At 43.1% G+C, this 23,772-nt stretch overlaps 1 protein-coding gene and 1 long non-coding RNA gene across 3 annotated transcripts in view; one reads left to right on the plus strand and one right to left on the minus strand.

Moving 5' to 3' along the window:
• The window catches only part of LOC132666092 (uncharacterized), a 32,293-nt gene extending 30,804 nt beyond the window's left edge, over positions 1 to 1,489 (minus strand). For both annotated transcript variants that reach the window (XR_009604478.3, XR_013551187.2), the window contains exon 1: positions 1,221 to 1,489. This is a non-coding gene — a long non-coding RNA (uncharacterized LOC132666092). The remainder of the gene's footprint in view (positions 1 to 1,220) is intronic.
• Positions 1,490 to 6,488: 4,999 nt separating this feature from the next.
• On the plus strand, positions 6,489 to 22,148 carry SERPINB2 (serpin family B member 2). The gene is made up of 8 exons (XM_060614043.3): positions 6,489 to 6,628; positions 10,596 to 10,772; positions 14,819 to 14,938; positions 16,236 to 16,364; positions 16,874 to 16,991; positions 19,408 to 19,550; positions 20,419 to 20,583; positions 21,162 to 22,148. The coding sequence occupies exons 2-8, from the start codon at positions 10,605 to 10,607 to the stop codon at positions 21,564 to 21,566; spliced, it is 1,248 nt and encodes a 415-aa protein (XP_060470026.1). The 5' UTR covers positions 6,489 to 6,628; positions 10,596 to 10,604; the 3' UTR covers positions 21,567 to 22,148.
• The last annotated feature ends 1,624 nt before the right edge of the window (positions 22,149 to 23,772 follow it).

The raw sequence follows: 23,772 nt of genomic DNA on the forward strand, positions 1-23,772 counted from the left end.
AAACTGACATACACAGTTTCTGTTCGTAAGAGCCTTACCAGGGAGACAAATGTGTAAAAATAGAACTTAAGAGTTTTCTAAGTACAGCAATAAAGCGGATCACTAATGCTAACAAATTTGAGCGTTAAGTGCCAGGTATTAAAGACTTATTTCACAGTATTTAAATTAATGTTATTGGAAAAGAAGGCAGAGGCCAGATCACAGATGGACTTGGACTCCGACTGGACTTTGTCTTGTGTTTACTGAGGACCCGATGAAGAATTTTCAGAAGAGTCATAGCTAGGTCGGATTTACATTAAATAGATGCGGCTTACGGCTTAAGCGACAAGACACTAGAGACGCGGAGATGACGGAGACCAAAGAGTAATAGTTTCAGAGAAAAAAGAAGAGCACATCCACTCAGGAAATATTCAAAACTAAAGTTAGTGGGCTAGTTAAATGATAGATGTGAAAGTGGATGTAAAGAAAAGAATCAAGGATGTTGCTTCAGTTTTGGCTTGGGTGTCTGATAGGCAGATGGGAAGCAGGTGAGGAGGAACAGGGGGACAGAGGTCAGGGATGGATGGACAAAGACAGGCGTTCAAGGGCGGGTGTCCACTAGGAGTCTTCATCCGGCCATCTCGGGATCCCAGGAGAGGTCGAGGTTGAAGACAGAGTTGCAGGAGCCTTTGTTGTCTCCTTTCCACCCCTTCTGCTCTCGTCACCCATGCATCCCACTTACATTCCCGTATTCCTGTCCACGCGTTCCGTGAATTATGACTAATTAACAGAGGGAGAACTGAGCAATCATTTCCCCTCCTTCTCCTCACTTTGACACAAGTCTAAATAAGGCTGTCTTCATTTGAAGGCGACGTAGGTACTCTGACCCCACCCTGTGATAAGATGCATCACTGTGCCCCCGTATATCTACTTTTTTTTTTTTTTTGGCAGTTCGTTTCTAGAAATCAGGGATTCTCCCAGTCATTTTATATGGGACCAAATCTGAAATCTGTGTCTAAATCATTTATGTATTTTAGTAGTAAGTGTCAATTGGTCTCTGGTCTTTTTATGTACTCTTAATGGGGGAAAAAACAAGATACGCAAGTTCATAAAGAGGGTAAAACAAAAGTAATCGACATCTGGATTTGGAATGCATTTTCTGATTATGTCCTTATTATTATTATTATTATTATTTTACCTTCTAAGTATGTTTTATGAAAATTACCATTAAAATGTCTTACTTTTCCAGGGCGCCTGGGTGGCTCAGTCGGTTGAGCGTCCAACTTCGACTCAGGTCATGATCTCGCGGTCCTAGAGTTCGACCCCTGCATCCGGCCCTGTGCTGACCGCTCAGAGCCTGGAGCCTGCCTCAGATTCTGTGTCTCCCTCTCTCTGCCCCTCCCCCACTCATGCTCTGTCTCTCTCTCTCTCTCTCTCTCTGTCAAAAATAAATAAACTTTAAGGTATCTTTAAAAAACAATGTGTTACTTTTCCTAGGCATACAGTACTGGCCTAGATGTACTCAGTACACACTAGATAAAAGAGACTAAATTAAGACTTGTTAGGTAATATAAATAATCCACTTATCCAAAAATAATCCACAAGGGTAACAGGTTACACGGATCCAGTGTTGTATCATTAGATCCTTGACGGAAATGCATCACCACAAGCACAGAGTTTCATCTGGTGTGTAGAATGAGTGAATTCATGACTCACAATGCATTCGGGGGCTGCTCTGGAAATTTGATCTCTCTCTGCGTGCTTTTGGCATGACAGGTTGTAGGAAGGTTATTGCTTTTCTCAAGTAGCTGAATCACAGAACACTGGATATTTGTTCCCACAGCCTGCCAGCCGTGGCATCTATGTTGGGGTTATCACTTGGCAACAAGATAAATACCCTGACTGAAGTGTTACACTCCCTAACAGAACTTGTCTCGCGTGCAGACTTTCTCACACTCGTGGCTAGCCCAGGGCAATACCTTAAAATAGGCAAGGTTTGCTTTCTGTTGCCCTGGATGAGGATACTGTCCCTTTCTGTGGCTTTGGCTCACTCATTCAAAGCCACCTCGGTCTTTTGCTTCTCTTCCTCACACAGCCCGAAACTCCTTTTCCTGGCCACCTCTCCCCACTCTGTCAAAACGCTTTCTGCAGGAATTTAGAAACATGTATTATTTCTCCTAGAGCCAAGATGAATTTTATTGCTAATTGTAGAAGGAGGTGTTCATTCTCTGACAGAGGTATTTCAAAAAGTATATACCGCACGATGTCTTAGTCAAGGTGGCCCCAAAGTAACACCAAAGAAGTGGCTACTTTCACGTTCATTTGCTCCTGCTTACGGTGACAGCTACTGAAGTTTCTAGGGTGCACCATGCTATTGAAATACTAGGGCTGGGGCGCCTGGGTGGCTTAGTCGGTTAAGCGTCCGACTTCAGCTCAGGTCAGGATCTCGCGGTTCGTGAGTTCGAGCCCCGCGTCGGGCTCTGGGCTGATGGCTCAGAGCCTGGAGCCTGCTTCCGATTCTGTGTCTCCCTCTCTCTCTGCCCCTCCCCCGTTCATGCTCTGTCTCTCTCTGTCTGAAAAATAAATAAACGTTAAAAAAAATTAAAAAAAAAAAAGAAATACTAGGGCTGATTAATGTTAACGATCTTCGTTGTAAAAACAGTGTTTCAAGATATTTCATGGAAAGTCACTGGTAAGATAAGATTCTTAGATGGAATTTTATGTCAGAATGGGACTTCCCTTTTGGCCTGCAATCGTATCACGCCTTGGATCATTTCAGTGGTGACATTGCTGCTCGTGGAGAGATAGTTCCCAGCAACTGGCAAATCACACGGGAAGGGTGACTGTGGAAGCACCAGTGGTTGTTCATTCAAAGCGGAAAAGAGAAAAGAAGTAACATTGCAAGGCGCTGGGCATGAAGAAGTCATTCAGCAAACACCTAGTGAGCACTCTAATTTGAGCCAAGTGCCTATCTCCGTCACTGGGGAAGACGGTCGTGGATATAGAGTCATGGTACTTACCATGTACCGGGAGACAGACACTGAGTGGTGGTTAAGGGCAGCTCCCTCAGTCACAGTTGGACAGGTGTTTCCGAGCAAAAAACACAGTGCCTGTAATCTCCAAAGTAGAACATTAGAACTTTATTAAACAGTTGTTTTCTTATTTTGGATCTTATTTGTCCTTTCTGCATGTTTCACTGTAGTGCTCCCGGGAAGAAAAGATACACCTTGATATAGACACTTTGATCACGTATTTCTGGTTGTCAAAGTAATGCACGCCTATTGTGGAAAATGGGGGGAATTGTTTAAAGTAAAAAAAGAAATTGACAAACATCTCTAAACTTACTAGAGTCACTTTATATTTTGGCACACTCCCTTCAGGTCCTCTTTCTGCACATATTTTATTTCTATAGTTGAGGTTGTACTGCATGTATAATGTTGCATCCTATTTTCCCCATATGATGATCTCACACATTTTCCTGGAGGATAAGATAAGGAATCTGCTGTTTCCTTATTCCCAACTTCCACAGAAGTGAGCTGACATACAGCTGCTGCAAGTACTATTTCAGGTTCGAGAGACTTCACCTTGTTGATTTTATGATGGTAAGAGTCACTGTGTTGTAGCTCTGGTCTTCTAAACCACTTACTGATTGGAGTATTTCAGTGGTCTCCTGGTAGGGGTCTCAGCCTTCTGGTTCTCCCTCTTCTAGACTTTTCAGATTCTTTTTCTCCTCCTCCTCCTCCTCCTTCTTCTTCTTCTTCTTCTTCTTCTTCTTCTTCTTCTTCTTCTTCTTCCACTTTTTACAAGCAACTTCCCTTCCCCAGAGTTTACGCGGGATGTCTTTAGATTAGATCTCAGCTCAGTCTGATATCAGGTCCCCTCTCCTCTCTCTCCTTCCCCTACAACACCGGCTGCACCAAGCAGATCTCAGACAACTGCTCAACGGTCTTCGCTTCCCACTTCTGCAATTCTAGTGCCTTCCCCTTTCAATCTTCATTTTTTTTTTTTTCATTTCTCTTTATTGTTTCCTTGAGGCCCTCGCACACATTTATCAATCCTTCCGCCACTCAGTTTGGCTTTTTATCACAAATTGCCTTTTATGCTTCCTCCAGCGGTTTGATGTGTGGCCATAGTTTCTGTTTATACTGAGCTCATAAAATTTCTCTAATCTAGGCAGGAAGGCAACTTCCAAATCTGGCCACCAACAATCACTCCATTATACTAGCTAACCCTGTGGAACACTTACTGTGTGAAAGATAATACGCTAAGCATCTGGCAAACATGATCTCGTTGATTCTTCACAGAAGTCTATGCCATTTAGGAATGCTTAAATAATATAGACTTATTATTTATCATCTCATGTAACAATAACAACAAGAATGAAGACCAGAGGTAGGTCATTTCCAGAACTGACTTGGGAGTGCTCTGGTGTTAAGTCCCTGCTTTGGCATCTCTGCAAACCTCTTGGCCTTCCTGTGTAGCTGATGTATGGCGGGAGCATCTCCTGGCATCACATCCTCGTACAGTCAGGCTCAAAGTCAGGTAGAAGGGGATGGGATAGGATAGGGAAAATCTCTTTGCATGTCTCCTTCTTATCAGGAAGGAAAAATGTGCCTAGACATTCCCCAGCAGATTTCTCCCAAGCCTCACTGACCAGAATGTGGTTATATATCTACCCCCCTTGGCCAACAACTAGTCCCCGAGATAAAGGAATCCCTTGACACCTAAACAAAATCAGGGAGAAGAATAGCAAAGAGGATTGCTTCTGTTTAGGCAATGAACAGTACCAGCATTATTAGGAAATTGAAGCTCACAGAGGTTGAGAAAGAAATTTGTGCAAGATTATACAACTAATAAGTGGCAGAAAGAACATTCAAATTAGAGCTTTCTGAGTCTCTCAGGATCCCTATCATTGTTCACCACACTAAAGGGCTTTTCTCGAAAATTTTGACATTTCACTCAGTCAAAAGATATTTTGTAAGTACCGACTTGATGCTCAGCACTGTTCTTGCTGCTAAAGGGGAATCCAGTGTGGAATCTACTGAGGAATAGAAGTTCACTCAAATAAAATACTTAGAACACACACGATTAGATGGTGAATCAATGAATAATACATTTTCATGTTGTAGCTCTGAGAGGTACAGTTCTGCATAGCATGAGTTCACTGAAGATTGTAGAAATCAAACTGGATTTCATGGGATCTCTGGGATGTGAGTAGAACCTCACAGATGTGGGTCAGTGGGGAAAAGGGAGGAGGCATTCCTGTTGAGAAGAATAACTTGGAAAAGTGTCAACGGCTACCCGAAAATTTCATTTGATGTAATGGGAGCACTTAGGAGTTGAAAAATCATTGTTGAGTGTGGGATTCCAGCTTTTTTTTCATGTGACCTGAGATCTTCCAGCAATTAAAAAAAAAAAAAATCACATAATTTGGCTTTTGGCTGCCAGACACAGATTCTGAAGAACACGCCTATCCCATTGTCCCTCTGATAATAACGAGGGGTTTGGGTTAAGGCACCTCCACTCATTATGGCCAGAGACTCAACCGAGCAAGATGAGGTGAGGGTCGATCTGGTTCTGTGAACCACAGCCAAGATAAGCAGCTCACACGGGGCTCAAATCCATAGTCTTGGTTTCACCGACATGCAGGTTGTCAACCCAGCTCCCACGCATGGCCATGGAGCTCCCCATAGCAGCGGAGAAGAGATATGATTTTACTTCCACTCATCCCTTCTTGGGGATTTCCATACGTAACAGGAAAGCAAAGAGAAGAGAAGCCACCTTCACAGTGTGTTGCACTTTTCAAAAAGCTACAGCACTACGAACAGTTTTAGACCCAAATTATCTTTCACTGTGTCTTTTATCTGTTTCTGTTCCTCAAATTCCTTTGGCTGTATCGAAACACCTAGTGATTTTCTTCAATCAAGTTTTCAACATCGTGATTCTACAGTTAAAAGTCAATTTCAAGTACACAGTGGATTTTATCTGTATAATAGAAGATAAGATCTGCATTGGAAAGATGGGCAAATAGAAAGTTCTTTGGGTGTGGCTGGTGACAGGGGACTAGGCTGGAACCAGAATCATTTAGGAAATTACAGTTGGAGAAATTTAAGACAGTTTAAAATAAGCTCCAAAGAGGAAAAATAGTGGTTTTTCTTTTCCTTTCCATGCCCAGGAGTCGCTTGGGGGCTGCTTACACTCGAGAGAGAAAAAGGATTGCGTTGTCTTTAAATATTGCAAAGACCCACCAGCCTTTCCTGCACAAAGATAAGAGGGACGTTTTAGAATTCGGCACTGTCCTTGGGCGCATGTGTAGAGGGGGACACTTGAACCTGAGGCTGACAGACTTCAGCTAATTTTAACAGGCATGTGTAGGTATTGCAAAATTCTTAAGTTTCTGAATGACGTCATCCTCTAGAACAAATTTCTTAAAGGGTGCCTTAGCAAACAAGCATTTTTATAATAGTGATGTCTTTCTGAGTAAAATGTTGAATCACTCAAAGGATACAGATTAGAAAGGGAGAGAGAGGGAAAAAAAAAATGTTCCGTGGGAGGGGCAGAGCTTTATAAAACCAGCCTTCTCCATGTGTGTACTCAGACAGCTCGCTGAGGACTGTTTCCTGTCGGGAGTGCCTCCGGGAATAACCAGGTATCTCACTGATTTTCATGGCCATCTCCATGAAATATGGTTTCATTTCTTCTTCTTTCCTGCTGCTATTACTAATATAATGAAAATTAAAGTGTGGGATGTCTTTAGAAAAAGAGTAAAAATGTAGGGGCATGTCTCTCGTTTAGATTTTTTTAAGTGAAAATATTGTCACTTAAGATTTGAACTAAATTTACATTTAATATTGAACCAAATTGACATTTAATATGGCACTAAATTAAGACTTAATCTTGAATCTCAGGAGCCAGCAAATGCCTGTGTAGCATTAACCGAACCAAAGTGCACACGCAGGTGATGATGCCAAATTCATCGAACAGGTTAGAATATGGATGTTCTTTACTAAGTAGGGTTTTGGCACTGAATTTGATGGAAAGAGTAAGGTTGATTAACATATATTCATTTAGGCAAGGAAGGTAAACTATAAATTGTATATCAATATCATAAAACATTTTTTAAAAAAGATGACGGTCTTTATAACGATCAGAAACCAGAAATGAAGCAAACTGGGTTGGGTCAGTTTAACACCAGAGTGTTATCTATTGAAGTTTAGTTTATAACTGGTCAATTTAGTGAAAGAGAAGAATTAGCCAAACTAGTTGTTGGATTGGTGGAAGTAATAGTTTCATAAATAATTTAATAACCATAAACAGACATTCATTATGAAAGTCACCGAACAACAGGAATTGCTTTTGATTTTGTTGGGAAGGGAATGTATAAGTTTGGGTGGGAGGTTTCCTGAAAGTTACTGTTTTCTCTTTGCATTGATGTTTGTGGTCAATTTCTAAGTACTCCCACCCCGTAGTCGCAAAACTGTTTCACAAGCCACAGCAAACTCAGAGCTGGCATCCAGTGTCCATGGGAAGAGGGCTGTGATGGTGTGCCTGGGGGCCCCTCCCCACCTCTTGGTTCGTGTGCCGAGTCCCAGTGCACACTTGTCAACGTGTGTTGCAGGAAGTGACACAGCTGTCACGGAGCCCAGCCCCACATATGCTCTCCATTTATTCTTCTCCGTGATAATATTAAACCTTAATTAGCGGCATGATATTTGGAAGGTAATGAAACTGTAAATTGTGGGAGTTAAGAAATCCCAACAGGTGTTACCTGTTTGGGGCAATTATGCTATTTGATGTCATTCTGGGATGTCAGTTTGACATTGTCTTGGGCAGATTCCCTCCCAAATGTGAGCCGTGGACTTGTCTGAGAGGAAACGCACTCTCCGTAAGCCTTGATAGATTCGGAAGGCTAAAAGCTTCTCAAACCCCATTTGAAAAGCACCAGGCTCGGAATCAGAAGACTGAGATTCGTGGCTTCGGAGCTCACTAACTGGGCAAACTGCATGTTTATCCTTTGGTAACTAGATATTACTAGATTCTCCTGGGCAAGTGATTACATAAATTAAACAAAACAACGCTTCTGAAGGAATTTAGTAACGGCAGTATAGACGTGACATATTACTGTTTTATGTTACGTGCGGTTAATTGCACTTTATCTAAAAAATAAAAGCTAGACTTTTTAAAAGAAGCAAATGCGTATGGGACAATTGAATTTTGTCCTTATTTACTTTTTTTTTCTTTATACAGTCGCCAGAAATCTAACTTGGCATTAAAAGCCTCCCCAATAGCTTGTCTTGACACTTAAACTTACACTTAAGTTTTGTTAGTGTCAAAGTGACCTACTACACAGGAGACTATGAAGATTTCGATATAGGAGAAGCCTACAGTTCGTTTTTCTGGCTCTGGGGCCTTATTTACATTTTTCATACGAGGTTAGAGAAATATTTTTTTTATTATGCTAATTCTCAGTTTGTTTCCAAAATATTATTGATATAATTTACAAAAATCATCTGCCCAATAAGCCTAATTAACTTACAGATGGTTTTACATCAGTAGAAGGAAGAGGAAACAAATTTCTGAGTCACCCAAATTCATCTAATCTCAGTGATGAAGCAAGAAAAAACAAAAGTGAGGTTTTTTGTTTTGTTTTTCTTTTCTTTTTCTCTTTCCTTCTTTCTTTCTTTCTTTCTTTCTTTCTTTCTTTCTTCTTTCTCTTTCTTTCTTTCTTTCTTTCTTTTTTTAACTTAATACTCCTTCTAGGAGCATAACAGACTCACTACTTTCCTATTTTCATTTCCTCTTTCTAGCATTTCTCAAGCTAGTAACTTGCCCAAACTCTCACACACAACAGTGCAGTTCATCACCAGCAGGACAGGCAGTGGGGGGCATTGGCTCGAGTGGGTTTCTGAAGCAGACCTAGGCTTGAACCCCTGCACCATTGCAAGTACCTTATGCAAGTTTCTTAGCCTCTCTCAGCATCAGGAGGTAACCTATAAGGCAAAGTATCTACCTTTTGCAGATCCTGTGAGGATTGAATGAGAAGAGATGACAGTTTCAGGGACAACTTTTGCTTAATTTACAACTGTGTCCTGATAAAATACAAATGAGAAACCTTGAAACAAAATGGCAATACTTTTCTTAAAAAGAAGGGTTCATGACCCAAGTGGTCACCTAAGACAGCCACGGATGGGGAGGAAGGTGAGTGCTGGCCCTTGTTTGGGAGGAAAGTGAGTGCTGGCCCTTGTTCGGAAGCCTGCTGAGTGAGCCAAGCCTACAGATGCAGCATGTCCTTCACCTTGGGGCCTACCCTCAGCCCCTCCTCAGCTCTGAGAAGCCACGGTCACAAGAAGATTTCCTGTGGGATCGTGAGTGTCAGCGTCATGTGGCAGATTTATATATTTTGGTTAATTATAGGGTGTGTTTTAAGCCACCGTGAGAGCATAATACACAGTCGAGAAATGATCACTGGCCAGTACTAACAGATACCTACACACCTCGGGTGTGTCCATGCATTCCTCTGCACACGGAGTCTTGGGTCACGGAAGGTGTGTCTGTCCTTTATCTTCAGGTGGTGATAGGGTGTGTGTGTGTGTGTGTGCGTGTGCGCGCGTGCACGTGCGTGTTTCATGCTCCCAGGATGATCTCTATGGTTTTGCCTACAATGGTTTTTCCTGCTAGAGGGTGTCGGGAGAAGCAGGTGGCCTTTCCAGCACCCCCATACTGAACTCCCTAGCAGAGGGAGCTGTTTCATAGCCGGCTGCAGATGAAGGTGTGTGTGTGGTGGGGGTCGGGGGGACGGGAGGTAGGAGCTGGGTGAAAATACCAACCCTCAAACAATGACTCTAAGCCGCTTCTAGAAGCAGGGAATCTGAAAGAAGATTGACAGTCTCAACCCGGGGCCAACAAGAATAAGTGTGCATGTGGCACACGTTTGAATATGTGTGTGTTTGCTTCTGTGCGTGCTGTATATTTGTGGATGCAGCTCAGAGCTTGAGAGCATGACCGTGGAGGCCACCCCACCTGGCTTCAATGCCTAGTCCTGCCCCTCCCAGGTGAGGGACGCTGGTCACTTCTCTGATGCTCTGGGCAGCAGTTTCTTCCATTGTAAAACATGAATAGCAATGCCTTTCTCAACGGGGTTTGGCAAGAATTAAATAGTTGGTAAAATGTTTAGGACAGCATCGGTTGTATAGTAAGAATCTAATGGACGCTGTTTATTGTTATTATTGTTATTATTATTGTGTGGAGTATCACTACTCATCTTTTAGCTGTTCACTACATCTCAGGATCGGCCACATCATCCCCAGGATCCAATGCAAAAAGAAAATGCAGAACCCCCTGTTTAAAATGACTAAGTTTCATTATTTTATGAGTAAGTTACTCATGCTGGTGAGAGCAGAGCATCTCACCAAGCACGGAGCCCTTTGTGGCTGCACAGGTCACATGAGCATGACACCCTCCGGCCTCTACTTCATGTGGTTCCATAAAGGAAGAGCAGAGAGGGAGCCCCTGTCCCGTGAAGGGTACACCCTGTGCTACTCTGCTGATATCACCCAAAATATTGAGTCACATTTTAGAGCTGTTTTTTTTTTTTTCCTTCCTCACTTTCCTTCTAGGCTGAAATAATGGAAGACCTTTATGTGGCAAACACGATATTCGCCCTCAATTTTTTCAAGCATCTGGCAAACACCAGCTCCACCCCGAATCTCTTCTTCTCCCCTTGGAGTATCTCATCCACCATGGCCATGGTCTACCTCGGTGCCAGGGGCAACACTGCAGACCAGATGGCCAGGGTAAGTGTTTGTGAAAGCCCCAAACCAGGACTGGGTCATTCCTGAGTGGAATGATAGAATCGCAATATCATGGTTTGGAGGTAGCTTGACTGCAACAATCGTAACGTGCCCTTACGACACAAGTGGCCTAGATTCAAATCTGCAGAACCGCTAAACCACAGAAACTCACAACCGTCGAGTCGAGTGCAGAGGGCGCACCAGAGTTTCTGCTCGTGCAAGGCTGGAAACAGTGACAACATCCGGTGTCTTATAACATAATGTTTATACTTTCCAAAGCATCTTGCGTGCTTTATCTCATTTGGCTTTAAGACAAGTGTCATTTTACAGTTGGAAGACAAGGCAGTGTGAGCCCAGCAGCTCCCAGGGTCTCCTGCGGTTTCTTCACTCCTAGATCAGGCTCTGGTTTTTGTTTTGTTTTTAAGTTTGTTCATTTGTTTCGCGACAGACAGAGACAGTGCGAGCGGGGGAGGGGCAGGGAGCGAGAGGGAGAGAGAGAGAATCCCGAGCAAACTCCACGCTGTCAGCCCACGGCCCGATGCGGGGCTCGAACTGATGAAACCATGAGACGGTGACCAGAGCTGAAAACGAGATTCGGAGGCTTAACTGACTGAGCCGCCCAAGCGCCCCTAGATCAGGCTCTTTCAATGGCTCTACCGCTGTGATGTGTCCGCTCCTCACACAATCAAAGAATCCCTCCAGTGGTTTTAAGAGAGTGTCATGAAGAGTTGGTCACCACACTGCTGGAGAGACAAGGGGAGCGTGTGACATCACAGGGCCTCGGCCACGTTATCCACCCCATGGGGTCATGTCAACAAAATGGGGTGTGGCACGATGGCCCCGTTTTCCAAATCGAGGTCCGCAGGGTGTGCAGCAGCATTGTGAGGTATTTACGTCAAGGCCGCTGGCTTCAGTCCTTGGTGAAGGGACATAAGCTCAGTCAGGGGACACTTTCGCTGAGTCAAGGGCCTTGGAAATACATTGAACCCCGCACCACGGCGCTCCCACGGGATGAATTCGGTACATTTAAAAGGCACATGTTCCTGAGACATCCTCGGTCCATGAGCCAGATACGGTCATCACGCAATTAAGATTCTTTCAGATTCACAGACACACAAACCTTGACATTGTGTGCTTGAAATCCAGGCTCCACTTTCTCACAAGCACGGACTGTGTTTGAGTCACACCAAAGTGCCCCTGGCCATGTTTGCGTTTCCCATGAGAACCGTGGCTGAGTGCAGATGCGTCCTCAGGTGCACAGTGACCCATTTACCTTGGGCCTTGGTTGAGGTGGTTCACAGAAAGAGTGTTAGCCAATCTCACTGCAGGAGGAAAGGAAGAAAAAAACCATCACTCCCTGTGTGTGTTTGGTAGTTTAGCCATCAAGACTTTCAACAAAATTCGGTTGCTCAACTCTGATACCAGCAACATTTGGCAACACCTCTTCCTCTTAATTTTCTTCCCCTTGAAAAAAGACAAACCGTGAGCTGCGTTGCAAACTTTAGAAAATGGCGGGGTCTTAATTAAAAAAAAAATTTTAATGTCTATTTATTTTTGAGAGACAGAGCACGAGTTGGGGAGGACAGAGAGAGAGAGGGAGACACACACAGAATCCGAAGCAGGCTCCAGGCTCTGAGCTGTCAGCCCAGAGCCCGACGCGGGGCTTGAACTCATGGACCCCGATATCATGACCTGAGCTGAAGTCGGACGCTTAACCGACTGAGCCACCTAGGCGCCCTGGGTCTCAATTTTTTTTTAATGAAGAAGGGATCAGAAGCAATATGTTTTGAGGGAAAATGATAAGTGAAGTAAGTGCTCTACGTTGTTAAAATGGAAAAATAGATTTTGATCCCAAAGGCAAATGAACTTGCTGGTCACTCTGGGCACAGTACAGCTTTTCCGTATCGGGAAAGAGCTTTAAGCTCGTGGGTCTATGCAAGGATTTTATGCTGTTTTCCTGTAACTCCGCTGCATGTACGGATTTTAAACTTTAAAGGCAAATTTGGTTAATTCTCTACTAAAAAGAAAAATAGACTGGTTGGCTTGGAGGAGGAAGCAAGGACTTGGGGGACAGGCCAGGTTGGGTTTGAGCGGTGGCTTTGCCACTCTTTATGAGGTGTGTGAGGAAAGGCATTGAAAGTCCCTGCACCTCAGTTTTCTCATCTACAGTATGAGAATGGAAATACCCAGCCTGCAAGACAGTTGTGCAGATTAGAGATAACATGAAAAGCAGCTGCTGGCAGTCCTTGATCTAACAGCTAATGCTTTATTAGTGCCTTAGCGAGGCACCTTTCTAAGAGCGTTTTATGAATTTGCCCCCATGCTACACAATCCTATGAGGCAGAGGCTATGATCACCATACTCATTTTGCAGATAAGGAAGCAGGGGCAGGAAGAGGCTGCATTGTTGAAAATTGGTGCGGCTGGTAAAGACAGTGGTGTTGTAGTGGGAAGAAAGGAAGACATCGAAAGGATGAACTCTGGTAGCACACATCTATGTGAGACCGGCATGCAAGCAAGGAGTGTTTCTTCTAGCTCTTTTTATTTTTTACTTTTTTTGTAATGTTTATTTATTTTTGAGAGAAAGAGCCATAGAGCATGAGTGGGGGAGGAGCAGAGAGAGAGGGAGACACAGAATCGGAAGCAGGCTCTGGGCTCTGAGCTGTCAGCACAGAGCCCGACACGGGGCTCAAACCCATGAACTGTGAGATCATGACCTGAGCTGAAGTTGGAACGCTCTACTGACTGAGCCACCCAGGTGCCTCTCTTCCAGCTCTTCTGTTCAGGATAAGGCCACAGACCCGCCCCGGCTCAGCTGCCTATCCGGGTAGTGTGCCTGCCTCCCTATTTACTCCATGACTCAGCACGGCCCAGGGTCCCCCCTCCCATTTCCCAGTTTCTACAGGGGCTTTTGCAATGATTCAGGAAGGCTTTGCAGTGTCTCAGGAAGGCTTTAGTGTTACCCAGGAGACTCCTGATTTAAGCATCAACCTCCCTAGGAGGGATGAAAACCAGAAATGCTGTTTCAGGGACAGAGTAGGACCACCTCTCTTCAGAAGGTCAGCTAGGACTTATGGTGTAGAATCTGAGGAGCAGAGAAAGATCCCACAACCCCTGCCACCTTTCCTTCCAACCCAGACACTCATCCCCTGGCTGGATAAGCCTGCCTTTCCTTTGGTAGCCGAGTCCCCGCCATCAGTCTGTTTACCAGATGAGTTCCTCCTCACCGTGGGCCCCACAAGGGATGTGCCGCAGGACCAGTGGGACCCAAGGGCTGTTGGAGGCTGGCGGGAGGCCTGGGTACAGGGCCAGCCTGGGGGTGCTGAGACTGGAGAGGCCAGGCTGGGAAGTTGTAATGCTGGGAAGGAGTCTGAGGCAGCTTCATAGAGGGCCAGTCTGCACCTGCCAGCTTCACTGTGATATCTGGATCTGCCACCTACAACATAAAGAGGTTCATAATGTCAACTGACCCCTGTCACCTGCCCCCCACCTGGATGTTCATTTCTATGTGTAATATGGTATGTGCGAGTATTTTAGGCGATACCTGTTAAGATTAGCTGTTTTTATGCTCAAACTGACTTTGTCTTGTAGTTTTTGACAGATTAAAAGTATGTAGTACATAAGGCCGTTGAAAAGGGAGGTCACAAATTAACTTTATTACTTTCTTCAAAATACTGGCATTTTTTTATCAAGGCAACTTATGGGCTGGATGATAATTTAGATGATTTCGTGAAGAGGTTATAAATCATCTCCATAATAACAAATTGTTGTCAAAATGGCCAGCATATGGATTAATATAAAATAACTCAGGCTGTTTTCTATGAGGGAAATTTCTTATATATTATGTAAAAATATATATTATTTTTATATTATAATACAATATATATTCTAGTATATTTTGTATAAAGAGTATCTGTGCTCGTTCCCCGACGCAAAGGCAGGGAAACAGACAGGACCACTAAGAGGTACTTGATTGCCACTGGTTTACAGGTCAAGTAATCTAGCAGGAAAATATACTCATAAATCTATTCCCTCTAATTCCAATTGTAGGTGTTTCAGTTTAACAAAGTTGGAGCCCATGACGTCCCTGCAGTGACCCCGGAGAAGTTCACGGGCTGTGAACTCATGCAGCAGATCCAGAAGGGCCCTTATCCTGAGGCTATTTTGCAGGTATCTGACTCACTGGTTCCTAATTTCTTTTGTATTTTATTTCTGGAATCTTCTTGTCTTAAAGTCACAATGTTAGACAAGGAAAGAAACTAGTACAACTTCCCCTGTTCATCGAAAGAAAACTGAGACTCAGAACCCTTAAATAAATATCCTACAGGCACACCGCGAAGCACGGGCAGGGCCAGGGTAGAAGCTATACTTTATGACTTTCAGGCCAAGACTGAGTCTAAATTTGATCACACCCGGAGCTGGGCATGTGTAATTTATTCTGAAACTGTGGTAGCAACTCCTAGAATACACATGCACGGATGAAGAGTTCCAGGTAGGAGAAGGTAAGGAGTGACCAAAACTTGAGGAGTGGGGTAGGTCGTGCCCAGTGATTTTGTGAGAGACCATCGACACTTAGATCTCCCTCCAGACCCCTCTATCTATCATCTGTCCATGTGTGTAATGTGTGTGTGTGTGTGTATGTATCTATTTATCATCTGTCTATCTCAGACTAATATCTTTTCTCAGTACTCTATTTCCTTAAACACAAGCTATCCAGCTAACTTACAAGAACTGGGCATAGATGTGCTCCTATTGAATAAACAACTTCCATAATCACGCTTGTGAGTTAGGCGGGGGAGATACCTCCCATAGCTTCCTTCTTGGGAATGGTACTCCATCTGTCCACTGCCCAAGGAATTATGGGCTAGAGGCAGTGGAGAGACCCCCTTCAATATGGAGACTCAGCCAGGTCTCCCGTGACACCTGGGACAGTCCATCTGCAGGGTTCCGGGCTTGGCTGCTGCAGTGACTAAGCCCCATTGTCTACCATCATGCTTACAAACTCGGGGTTGAGGATCAGAATTCCTCTTTGTTTTTAAGACTTCCGAAAACCCAGATTTTCCACTGCACAAACTGCCCTTTAATTGTAAAATGGGTACTTTCAGGCATTATATGAACTTTTTCTAGATCCCCTCTAGATTTTAAATGTTAATGTAATAAAATTCCTTAGAGACCTGGAAGTTTAGGAAATCATAAAAGAAGCCTCACTTTCTTTAAGATGTCGGTCACTTCACGGTTAAGTACAACCTGTAGGCGCAGCAAAATTTGAAACAAGTGAAACATTACCTCATTAGTTTTAATGCACTGCATCAAAAGTATTTCCTCAGAGATTCCTCTAAAGCGTCAGAAAAAAGTATACCTTAATACAGCATTTTATTGTTGCATTGAAAAAAAAAATGTTTGCTTAAGAAATAACTTGTTTAGTCGTCCTGTGTTATATAAATAGAGTCCCTCTTTTCTGTTTAAGGCACAAGCTGGAGATAAAATCCATTCATCTTTCCATTCGCTCAGCTCTGCAATCAACGCATCCACAGGGGGGTATTTATTGGAGACTGTCAATAAGCTGTTTGGAGAGAAGTCTGCGAGATTCAAGGAAGTAAGTGAAACCTGTAATTGAAATTGCAAGGCCCCCAACCTGCCATGAGGTCACTTTCAAAGCTGTAGTCTGAGAGAATCTGCAGTCGTGGAGAGAATCAGAGTTCCACGCAAGCTCCCTAAGGCTCCTGAACGCCCTTGGTCGTGGCAGGCTCCCTTTGTTGGATGACCCCTCCCATGGCTGCAAAAGCCTCGTGTGCAGAATGAGTCCTAAATATAGAGGGACAGTGATTTCCAGAGCTGCTACCACAAGCCCAGCCTTTCCCTCCTTCCTAGTGTCTATAACGCACAGTGCAGGAGGGCAAATGAGTGTGGGGAAGAGGGTCAACAGAGCACTTATAATCCACACCATTTCCTCTTCCAGCCCCCCAACCCCCCCATCCCCCTCCACCCCTACCCCTACCTACTCAGGCCCCTGAGTCTTGATAGGAGAGCTCGTGATTTACAATTATACTAAGACTTGTTCGGTATATATTCGATGTAACCTTCGGCCCATTTCTTGTTTTAAAGGAATATATACAACTGTCCAATAAATACTACTCTACGGAACCCCAGGCGCTTGACTTCCTAGAATGTGCAGAAGAAGCCAGAAAAGAGATTAATTCCTGGGTCAAGACTCAAACCAAAGGTAAAACCAAAGCAATTATTTTCTGTTCTTCTCTTATAAAACTCTGATCTATTTACCAAAAAAAAAAAAAAAAATCATTCCTATACTTAGCCCTAACTCCCTTAAAATTCACCCAATCTTAGTTATTTGCTTAATGTAATCTTTTTCTTGTTTAGCTGAGTGGCATTTTAAGTGAGAAAAATAGTTGAGGTCTAACTAATGGAAGATGTAAGTTTGGTACTTAAATACTTAAATAATCTGATTTTGATGTGACCTTGGGATGGACTGTGACAGCAGACAGACATGTTTTCCAATGTAGGAAATAATCAGAACTGAAATCATTGTGCTCTGTGTCCACTGTGGACAAAAACAAAGAAAAGAGACGTGACCCTCCAGTGAGTAACCGGTGTGAGACCATCGGCAGTAGAAAGAGAGGGGCCAGAAAACTATTTTAACTGTTTTTCACCATTCAGAGTCCATCTGCCGTGAAGTTCCTTTGGTCCCTGATAAACCACTTCTGCTGTTGCAGCTCAAGCCCCCAATTCTTTGTGAAGGCTCCTGCCTCACTTTGTATTCGTCACAAGGACTCAAACTTAATTAAACCTTCCGTCCGTTGTTCCTGAATTCAATCCTTCAGTCAACAATGGTATTTATCCATCACATATTATGTGCCAGGCGCTGAACATGCGAAGGAGGCTGAAAATGGCAAATGAAACAGAACCCAGACTCTAGTTTAATCCAACAGCCTGTGCTTCACCACTCTTGGCTCTCGAGCTCATTCCTACCGCCATGCTTACTTTTTATGCGTTCCTTAACTTCAGAGTTTAAGTGGCAAACCAAAGTCCTAGCCTTGCCTAGAGGCATCTTCCAGCCACGTTCTCATCTCCCCCTCTTCTCCACTCCTTTGGTGCTTTGTCAGCTTCATGATGCCTGTTAAGGTTTGCCTTGTACAGCCTTGAACTGTTACCGAATGGATTTGATTTTGTTAACTTTGCCATCCCACATAGACCACCATACTCGCGGGGAGGGCCAATATGTCCACCTCTCCTGTGTCCTCGCAAAAATTAGCACAGTCTTTGGCTGATAATGGAAAGCCTTCATTCTTCCAAATTTCCACGTAGAATTATAGGTCTTAAACAAATAATTACTGAATAGCAACATATAGATGGATTTCTAAGAAGAAAAACAGAGATTATTATGAAGGCAGAGCTGTTTTGGTATTTCATAGATTAATGAGCTGTTAGGACTGGAAAGGTCCTTGGAGATAACTTATCCAAATTTACCCCTTTAGGGTTGTAGACTCCAGGCCCCTGAGATGTTAATCAACTCATTCAAGATTTCACTATCAGTGAGTGGTGAAGCTGGGGGTTCCTCTTCTTTGATCCCTAGTCTCATTCTGGAATTCTTCATTTGGATGTTTAAAGAGTTTGTTTGGTAACTTAGGCAAAAAACAACTTTTCACGTGACTCTTGTGTGTAAAACATTGTTTCTGGCAATAGTTTGGCGTGGCTGGGTTTCCCGGCTCCCATACTGGGAAAAAGCATATGAATTAAGCCCTGTAGAATTTCAAAAATATTTTTGTTTCTCTGAAAATAGTCCATCTACTTCTGTTATTCATTTCTATTGTGGATTTTGAAATTACTATTCTAAAATAGTGATGAACTGGGGACACACAGGAAGCAGAGAACGTGAAGATTAACAGAAATGAAAGTAAAAACTGCAGAATTCAGGAGACATGTGGAAGTTTTGCTTTTTTGGAAGAGCACGAACCGTTTCTCTTCAAGTATTGCCTTCAGTGGCTGTGAATCTAGGAATTACATTGTCACAATGCCAAGCCATCCTTGGATGTTCCAATTTCTGAGAACCTTCCTTCCCGGGCACACTCTTGTATTCCCTTCTCTGCATTGCCATGGGACTTTGCAATCTCATAGTTTCTTACACATTGTTTGACAGCTGGTTTTGAATGCCTCTTCCAATATTCTCAGCCCCACCAGGGCAGTATTTCCTTTTTTCTCCTCTTGTTTCTGTATGACTCCTAGTGAAGGTCTAGCAGGACTTTAAAAAAAAAAAAAGTTTTTGAATGGATCCATGGATCAGACCCATTGATTGTCTGGACCAGATCTAGAAGGAGCACCAAACTTTGAGAGACTTTGAGAGAACAAAGGAGGTGAAAGTCTTTCCAAGTTTGATGGTCATTCTAAATTTTCGATGCATTACTCCTCCATTTTCTCTTGGAATTTGCAAACCTTCTGAGAAATGTGGTCTGCTTTATTTATGCTTTGAATAAATTGGGAGAAAAACTTGAGCTTGAGGCCATCACCTCTGCAGAGTTTGACAATTGTAGATGATGAGTTTGATGGTGACTCCAAGGATTTCAAATCATAGTAAGGTCACGCTTCTTGGTCATGAAACCTAACATGTGTCATGTTTTCCATAGGCAAAATCCCAGACTTGTTACCTGAAGGTTCTGTAGACAGGGACACCAAGATGGTCCTGGTGAATGCTGTCTACTTCAAAGGAAAGTGGAAAACTCCGTTTGAGAAGAAATTAAACAGGCTTTATCCTTTCCGTGTGAATGCGGTATGAGACAAGATGAATTATGAATTTTCCTGAAATATGTTTTAGGATCTTAGCCAAGACAGAGGAAGAAAAGTTAAAGACCATGCATCAACTGAACAGTCTGCATAAACTGTTTCTCTTCAAGTATTGCCTTCAGTGGCTGTGAATCTAGGAATTATGTTGTCACAGTGCCAAGCCATCCTTCGGGCTGATTTTTTTTTTTTTACCCAATTTTATAATAATTTGAGGGAATTCTCTGTTTATTTGTTAATGACCACATTCATTCTGTCACTTATGTCACAAAGTTAAGTGAAGCCTTGGCAGTTTTCAGTAGTGGCCAAGAACGGTGATGCCTGGGGGATATATTGAGTGGACGTTTGGAAGCTGGTCACATGACACTGACTTGCTCGTCATACATTATGCACATTGGACAGTGGGTTGACTCTTTCAAACTACTGAGTATCACTCAGTAATTTTCTGAGAGGCCATATGAATAGTGGTGGAGACCATGGGCTTTGTAATTATACAATCGTGGATGTAGATGTAGGCTCCGCCGCGAGGGTTCTACCACTGACCAGACAAGACCTTATTTATCTTCCATGTGTTCCATTTTTGTGATCAATAACACTTGGCCGTCGTAAGGTTTCAATGAGATTTCAAGGAATTCTTGGCCCATGGCAGGTACTAAACAAATATTTTAGTGTTATTATAATTATTATTATTGTCCATCTTAAAAATAACTATAAGGGCATACAAATAATTTGTTTTGTTGACTTTTAAGAATATATCTCCTCAACACCTAAGCCGAATCTATTCTCTTTTATGTCTAATTGTAAAACTCTTGACATCTTAATATCAACTTCCTTATTTTGCTTTTTAATAATTTTAGACTCAGCGCACACCTGTTCAGATGATGTACCTGCGTGAAGACCTGAACATTGGATACATAGGGGACCTAAAGACTCAGATTCTAGAACTCCCATACGCTGGAGATGTTAGCATGTTCCTGTTGCTTCCAGATGAAATTGGGAATATGTCTACTGGCTTGGAGTTGGTAAGCTGTTCCAGCTTGTATTGGTTTAAACCTCTGGAGCTAAACTTACTTTCCCTGATAAACATGTCTGCACCTTAGAAAGTGGTATACAGTTTCTCACAGACACATAAATTGGTTAGTAATAAATGTGCACGTCACAAACTTTCATTCAGAGCATTAAAATATGTCACACAGGCTAACTTCCTGCAAAAATTTTACCAGTGTATTGAATTTTTATATCACCCACAATGTGGTAAAGTTAAAGTCATTGATTTTTTTTAAATGTTTGTTTATTTTTGAGAGAGAGAGAGAGACAGACAGACAGACAGAGACAGAGCATGAGCCGGAGGTGGGGGGGGGGGGTGGCAGAGAGAGAGGGAGACACAGAATCCCAAGCAGGCTCCAGGCTCTGAGCTGAGCCCAAAGTGTGGCTTGAACTCATGAACCACGAGATCATGACCTGAGCCAAAGTCAGACTCTTAACCAATGAGCCACCCAGGTGCCCTAAAGTCATTGATTTTTAACATTAGACTTTTAAGTTGTTTTCCTTCTTTTGCGAGCACTTACTGACTTTTTTTTTTTAATGTGTGGATTTGTAGCTCGAAAGGGAAATAACCTATGATAAATTCATTAAGTGGACCAGCAAAGACACGATGGCCGAAGATGATGTGGAAGTGTACCTGCCCCAGTTCAAATTAGAAGAGCATTATGAGCTCCAATCCATTCTCAGGAGCATGGGCCTAGAGGATGCCTTCAGCAAGAGCCAGGCCGATTTCTCTGGAATGTCTGAAAGGAATGACCTGTTTCTGTCCAAAGTGTTCCATCAGGCCACTGTGGATGTGAACGAGGAGGGCACTGAGGCAGCCGCTGGCACCGGGGCCACGATGTCAGGCAGAACTGGCCACGGTGGCCCACAGTTTGTGGCGGATCATCCTTTTCTCTTCTTTATCCTGCACAAAATCACTAAGAACATTCTCTTTTTTGGCAGGTTTGTCTCACCCTAAAGTGGAAAAGTTCTGTTTCTGCACAGGATTTTGTAGTATGAACTGTAAGCCTCGGAATTGCTGTTAGTTGCCAAACATTTAGAGACTTTTTCTACCTATTTCTGGTTTTTTTTTCCCCTCTGAACAACTTCTACTACACGCTAATGATAAGTACAGAAATAACTAGACCACTGTCAACCATAACTCTGCAACCCTGTTAACCATTTGGTCTCTAAGTGGAAGGATGTTCCATTTAGTTCTTCCTTACTATTTAGTTTATTTTGTAACATTGACTTTTACTGTATTATTTATTATTTTATATAATGGCTTTTGTTATTGTTCACCGCCAGTTGCTGAAGCTGATATAGTTAGAGAAGCAGGTGATCAGTTACTTTTCTACCTAAAAAAATGGATTTGCTCATTTGTATAATGAAGAATGAGTAGTAGTCCTTCCATGCCCTTTATAACAAATACCCAGAAGAAAGCAGTGAACGACAGGAAAATGTATGTTATGTGCATTTCCAGCCTTAATGTATCACATGGTTGTGTCTATAACTTATGTGAAATGGCAAATATATAAAAAATAAACATGTCTCCACACAACCATTTGTTTGTTGTCCTTCCACTAGGTTTTTAGACCATAAGACCGTTATACCTCAATTCCCAGGAATCAAGCATCATGTCTCATTTTGGGGGACCAAAAAACCCCACACAATAAAGGAGACAAGGGGAGAATTGATCCTGCAAGGAGCCCCACTGTTGGGAATGGGGTGGGATCGTGTGAAAAATGGTTTTGAGATGCCTTCTCATAGCAGTCAAAGGCACAGTGATTCAGAAGAGTTTGAGGCTTGGTGCTTAGGGGATACTCACATTTAAACTCAAGGATATCAGGAATAAACACCAAGCCCAGTGGTTCAGACATAGAACCAAGGTCAAGGTCATTGAGCTGAGAGTTCGGAGGAGGGGAAATGGGCTGGAGGAGAAATACAAATGGCTTCTTTTAGGGGTGTTTGTTTCAAAATAGCCCTGAAAGCTTTTGAGTGGGTCTTACTCAGAGCAGAATGTATTCTAAGTCCTGAGAACTAAGGCAGGTCTAGTTTGGGGAGTCTGACCTGGTGGCAGAGTCTGGCTGCAGGAGCGTGGTTGGATCCTGGGAATGTTTCCCAGGCAGCCCCCTGCTTGTATTGGAAGACAGGGACCGATGACCCACTGGAACATGGTGGCTAAACAGGTTACCTCAGGCCCTTGACTGTCCACACCTAAACTCTCAGTGTTGGCACTTATGACTCATCTAACCATGGGCCTGGAATGGTGCTTCTATATACTTTGGTTTTCTTTCCTTGTCAACTAGAAAAAGTAAGGCTTTCCCATAAGGTTGCCATGATGGTTAAATGAATTCATACATCATAAGCAATTAAAATAATGTAGATCGCGTACAGTGTTTAATAAATACTAGTGTTGGTGATCATTACCTTTGTCAGAAATAAAACTGTTACACTGTCAGCTTGTCAGAAGTAGAATCCCAGGGGCGCTTGGCTGGCTCAGTCAGTAGAACGTGTAACTCTTGATTTTGGGGTCGTGAGTTTGAGCCCCATGTTGGGTGTGGAGATTACTTAAATGCAGTAAAATAATTTTAAAAATGTAGAATCCCAGAAAATTATAAAAAATTAAGTTTTAAAGTCTTGAACAGTAGTTTACTTCCTCTAAATCAGACATTATTGAAAATTAAGGGTTCTTGGGGCACCTGGGTGGCTCAGTCGGTTGAGCGACTTCAGCTCAGGTCAAGATCTCGCGGTCCTTGAGTTCGAGCCCCGTGTCGGGCTCTGTGCGGACAGCTCAGAGCCTGGAGCCCGTTTTGGAGTCTGTGTCTCCCTCTCTCTCTGACCCTCTCCCATTCATGCTCTGTCTCTCTCTGTCTCAAAAAAATAAATAAACGTTTAAAAAAAAAAGAAAATTAAGGGTTCTTACCTCTTGCATTTACAAGATAAAGAAGCCCCCTTAATCTCCAGCCTCCATGTGATACTTTCAGCTGAAAATAGTCTGGAGGCACCAGTGGATAATACTATCTGCTCAGCACACGTCAGGCAGGCACCACGGAATTTCCCGCTGCAAGTCACATTCTCTAGTGAAGTCCAGAGAAAAACTCGGTGCTGGGTTCCCCACTAACATTCAAATGTTACACGCTGAGCCAGGTTCCCACGAGACGTGTGTCCCATGGAGATACAAA

This window comes from Panthera onca, chromosome D3, assembly GCF_046562875.1.
Source record: "Panthera onca isolate mPanOnc1 chromosome D3, mPanOnc1 haplotype 2, whole genome shotgun sequence".
Classification (NCBI taxonomy): domain Eukaryota; kingdom Metazoa; phylum Chordata; class Mammalia; order Carnivora; family Felidae; genus Panthera; species Panthera onca.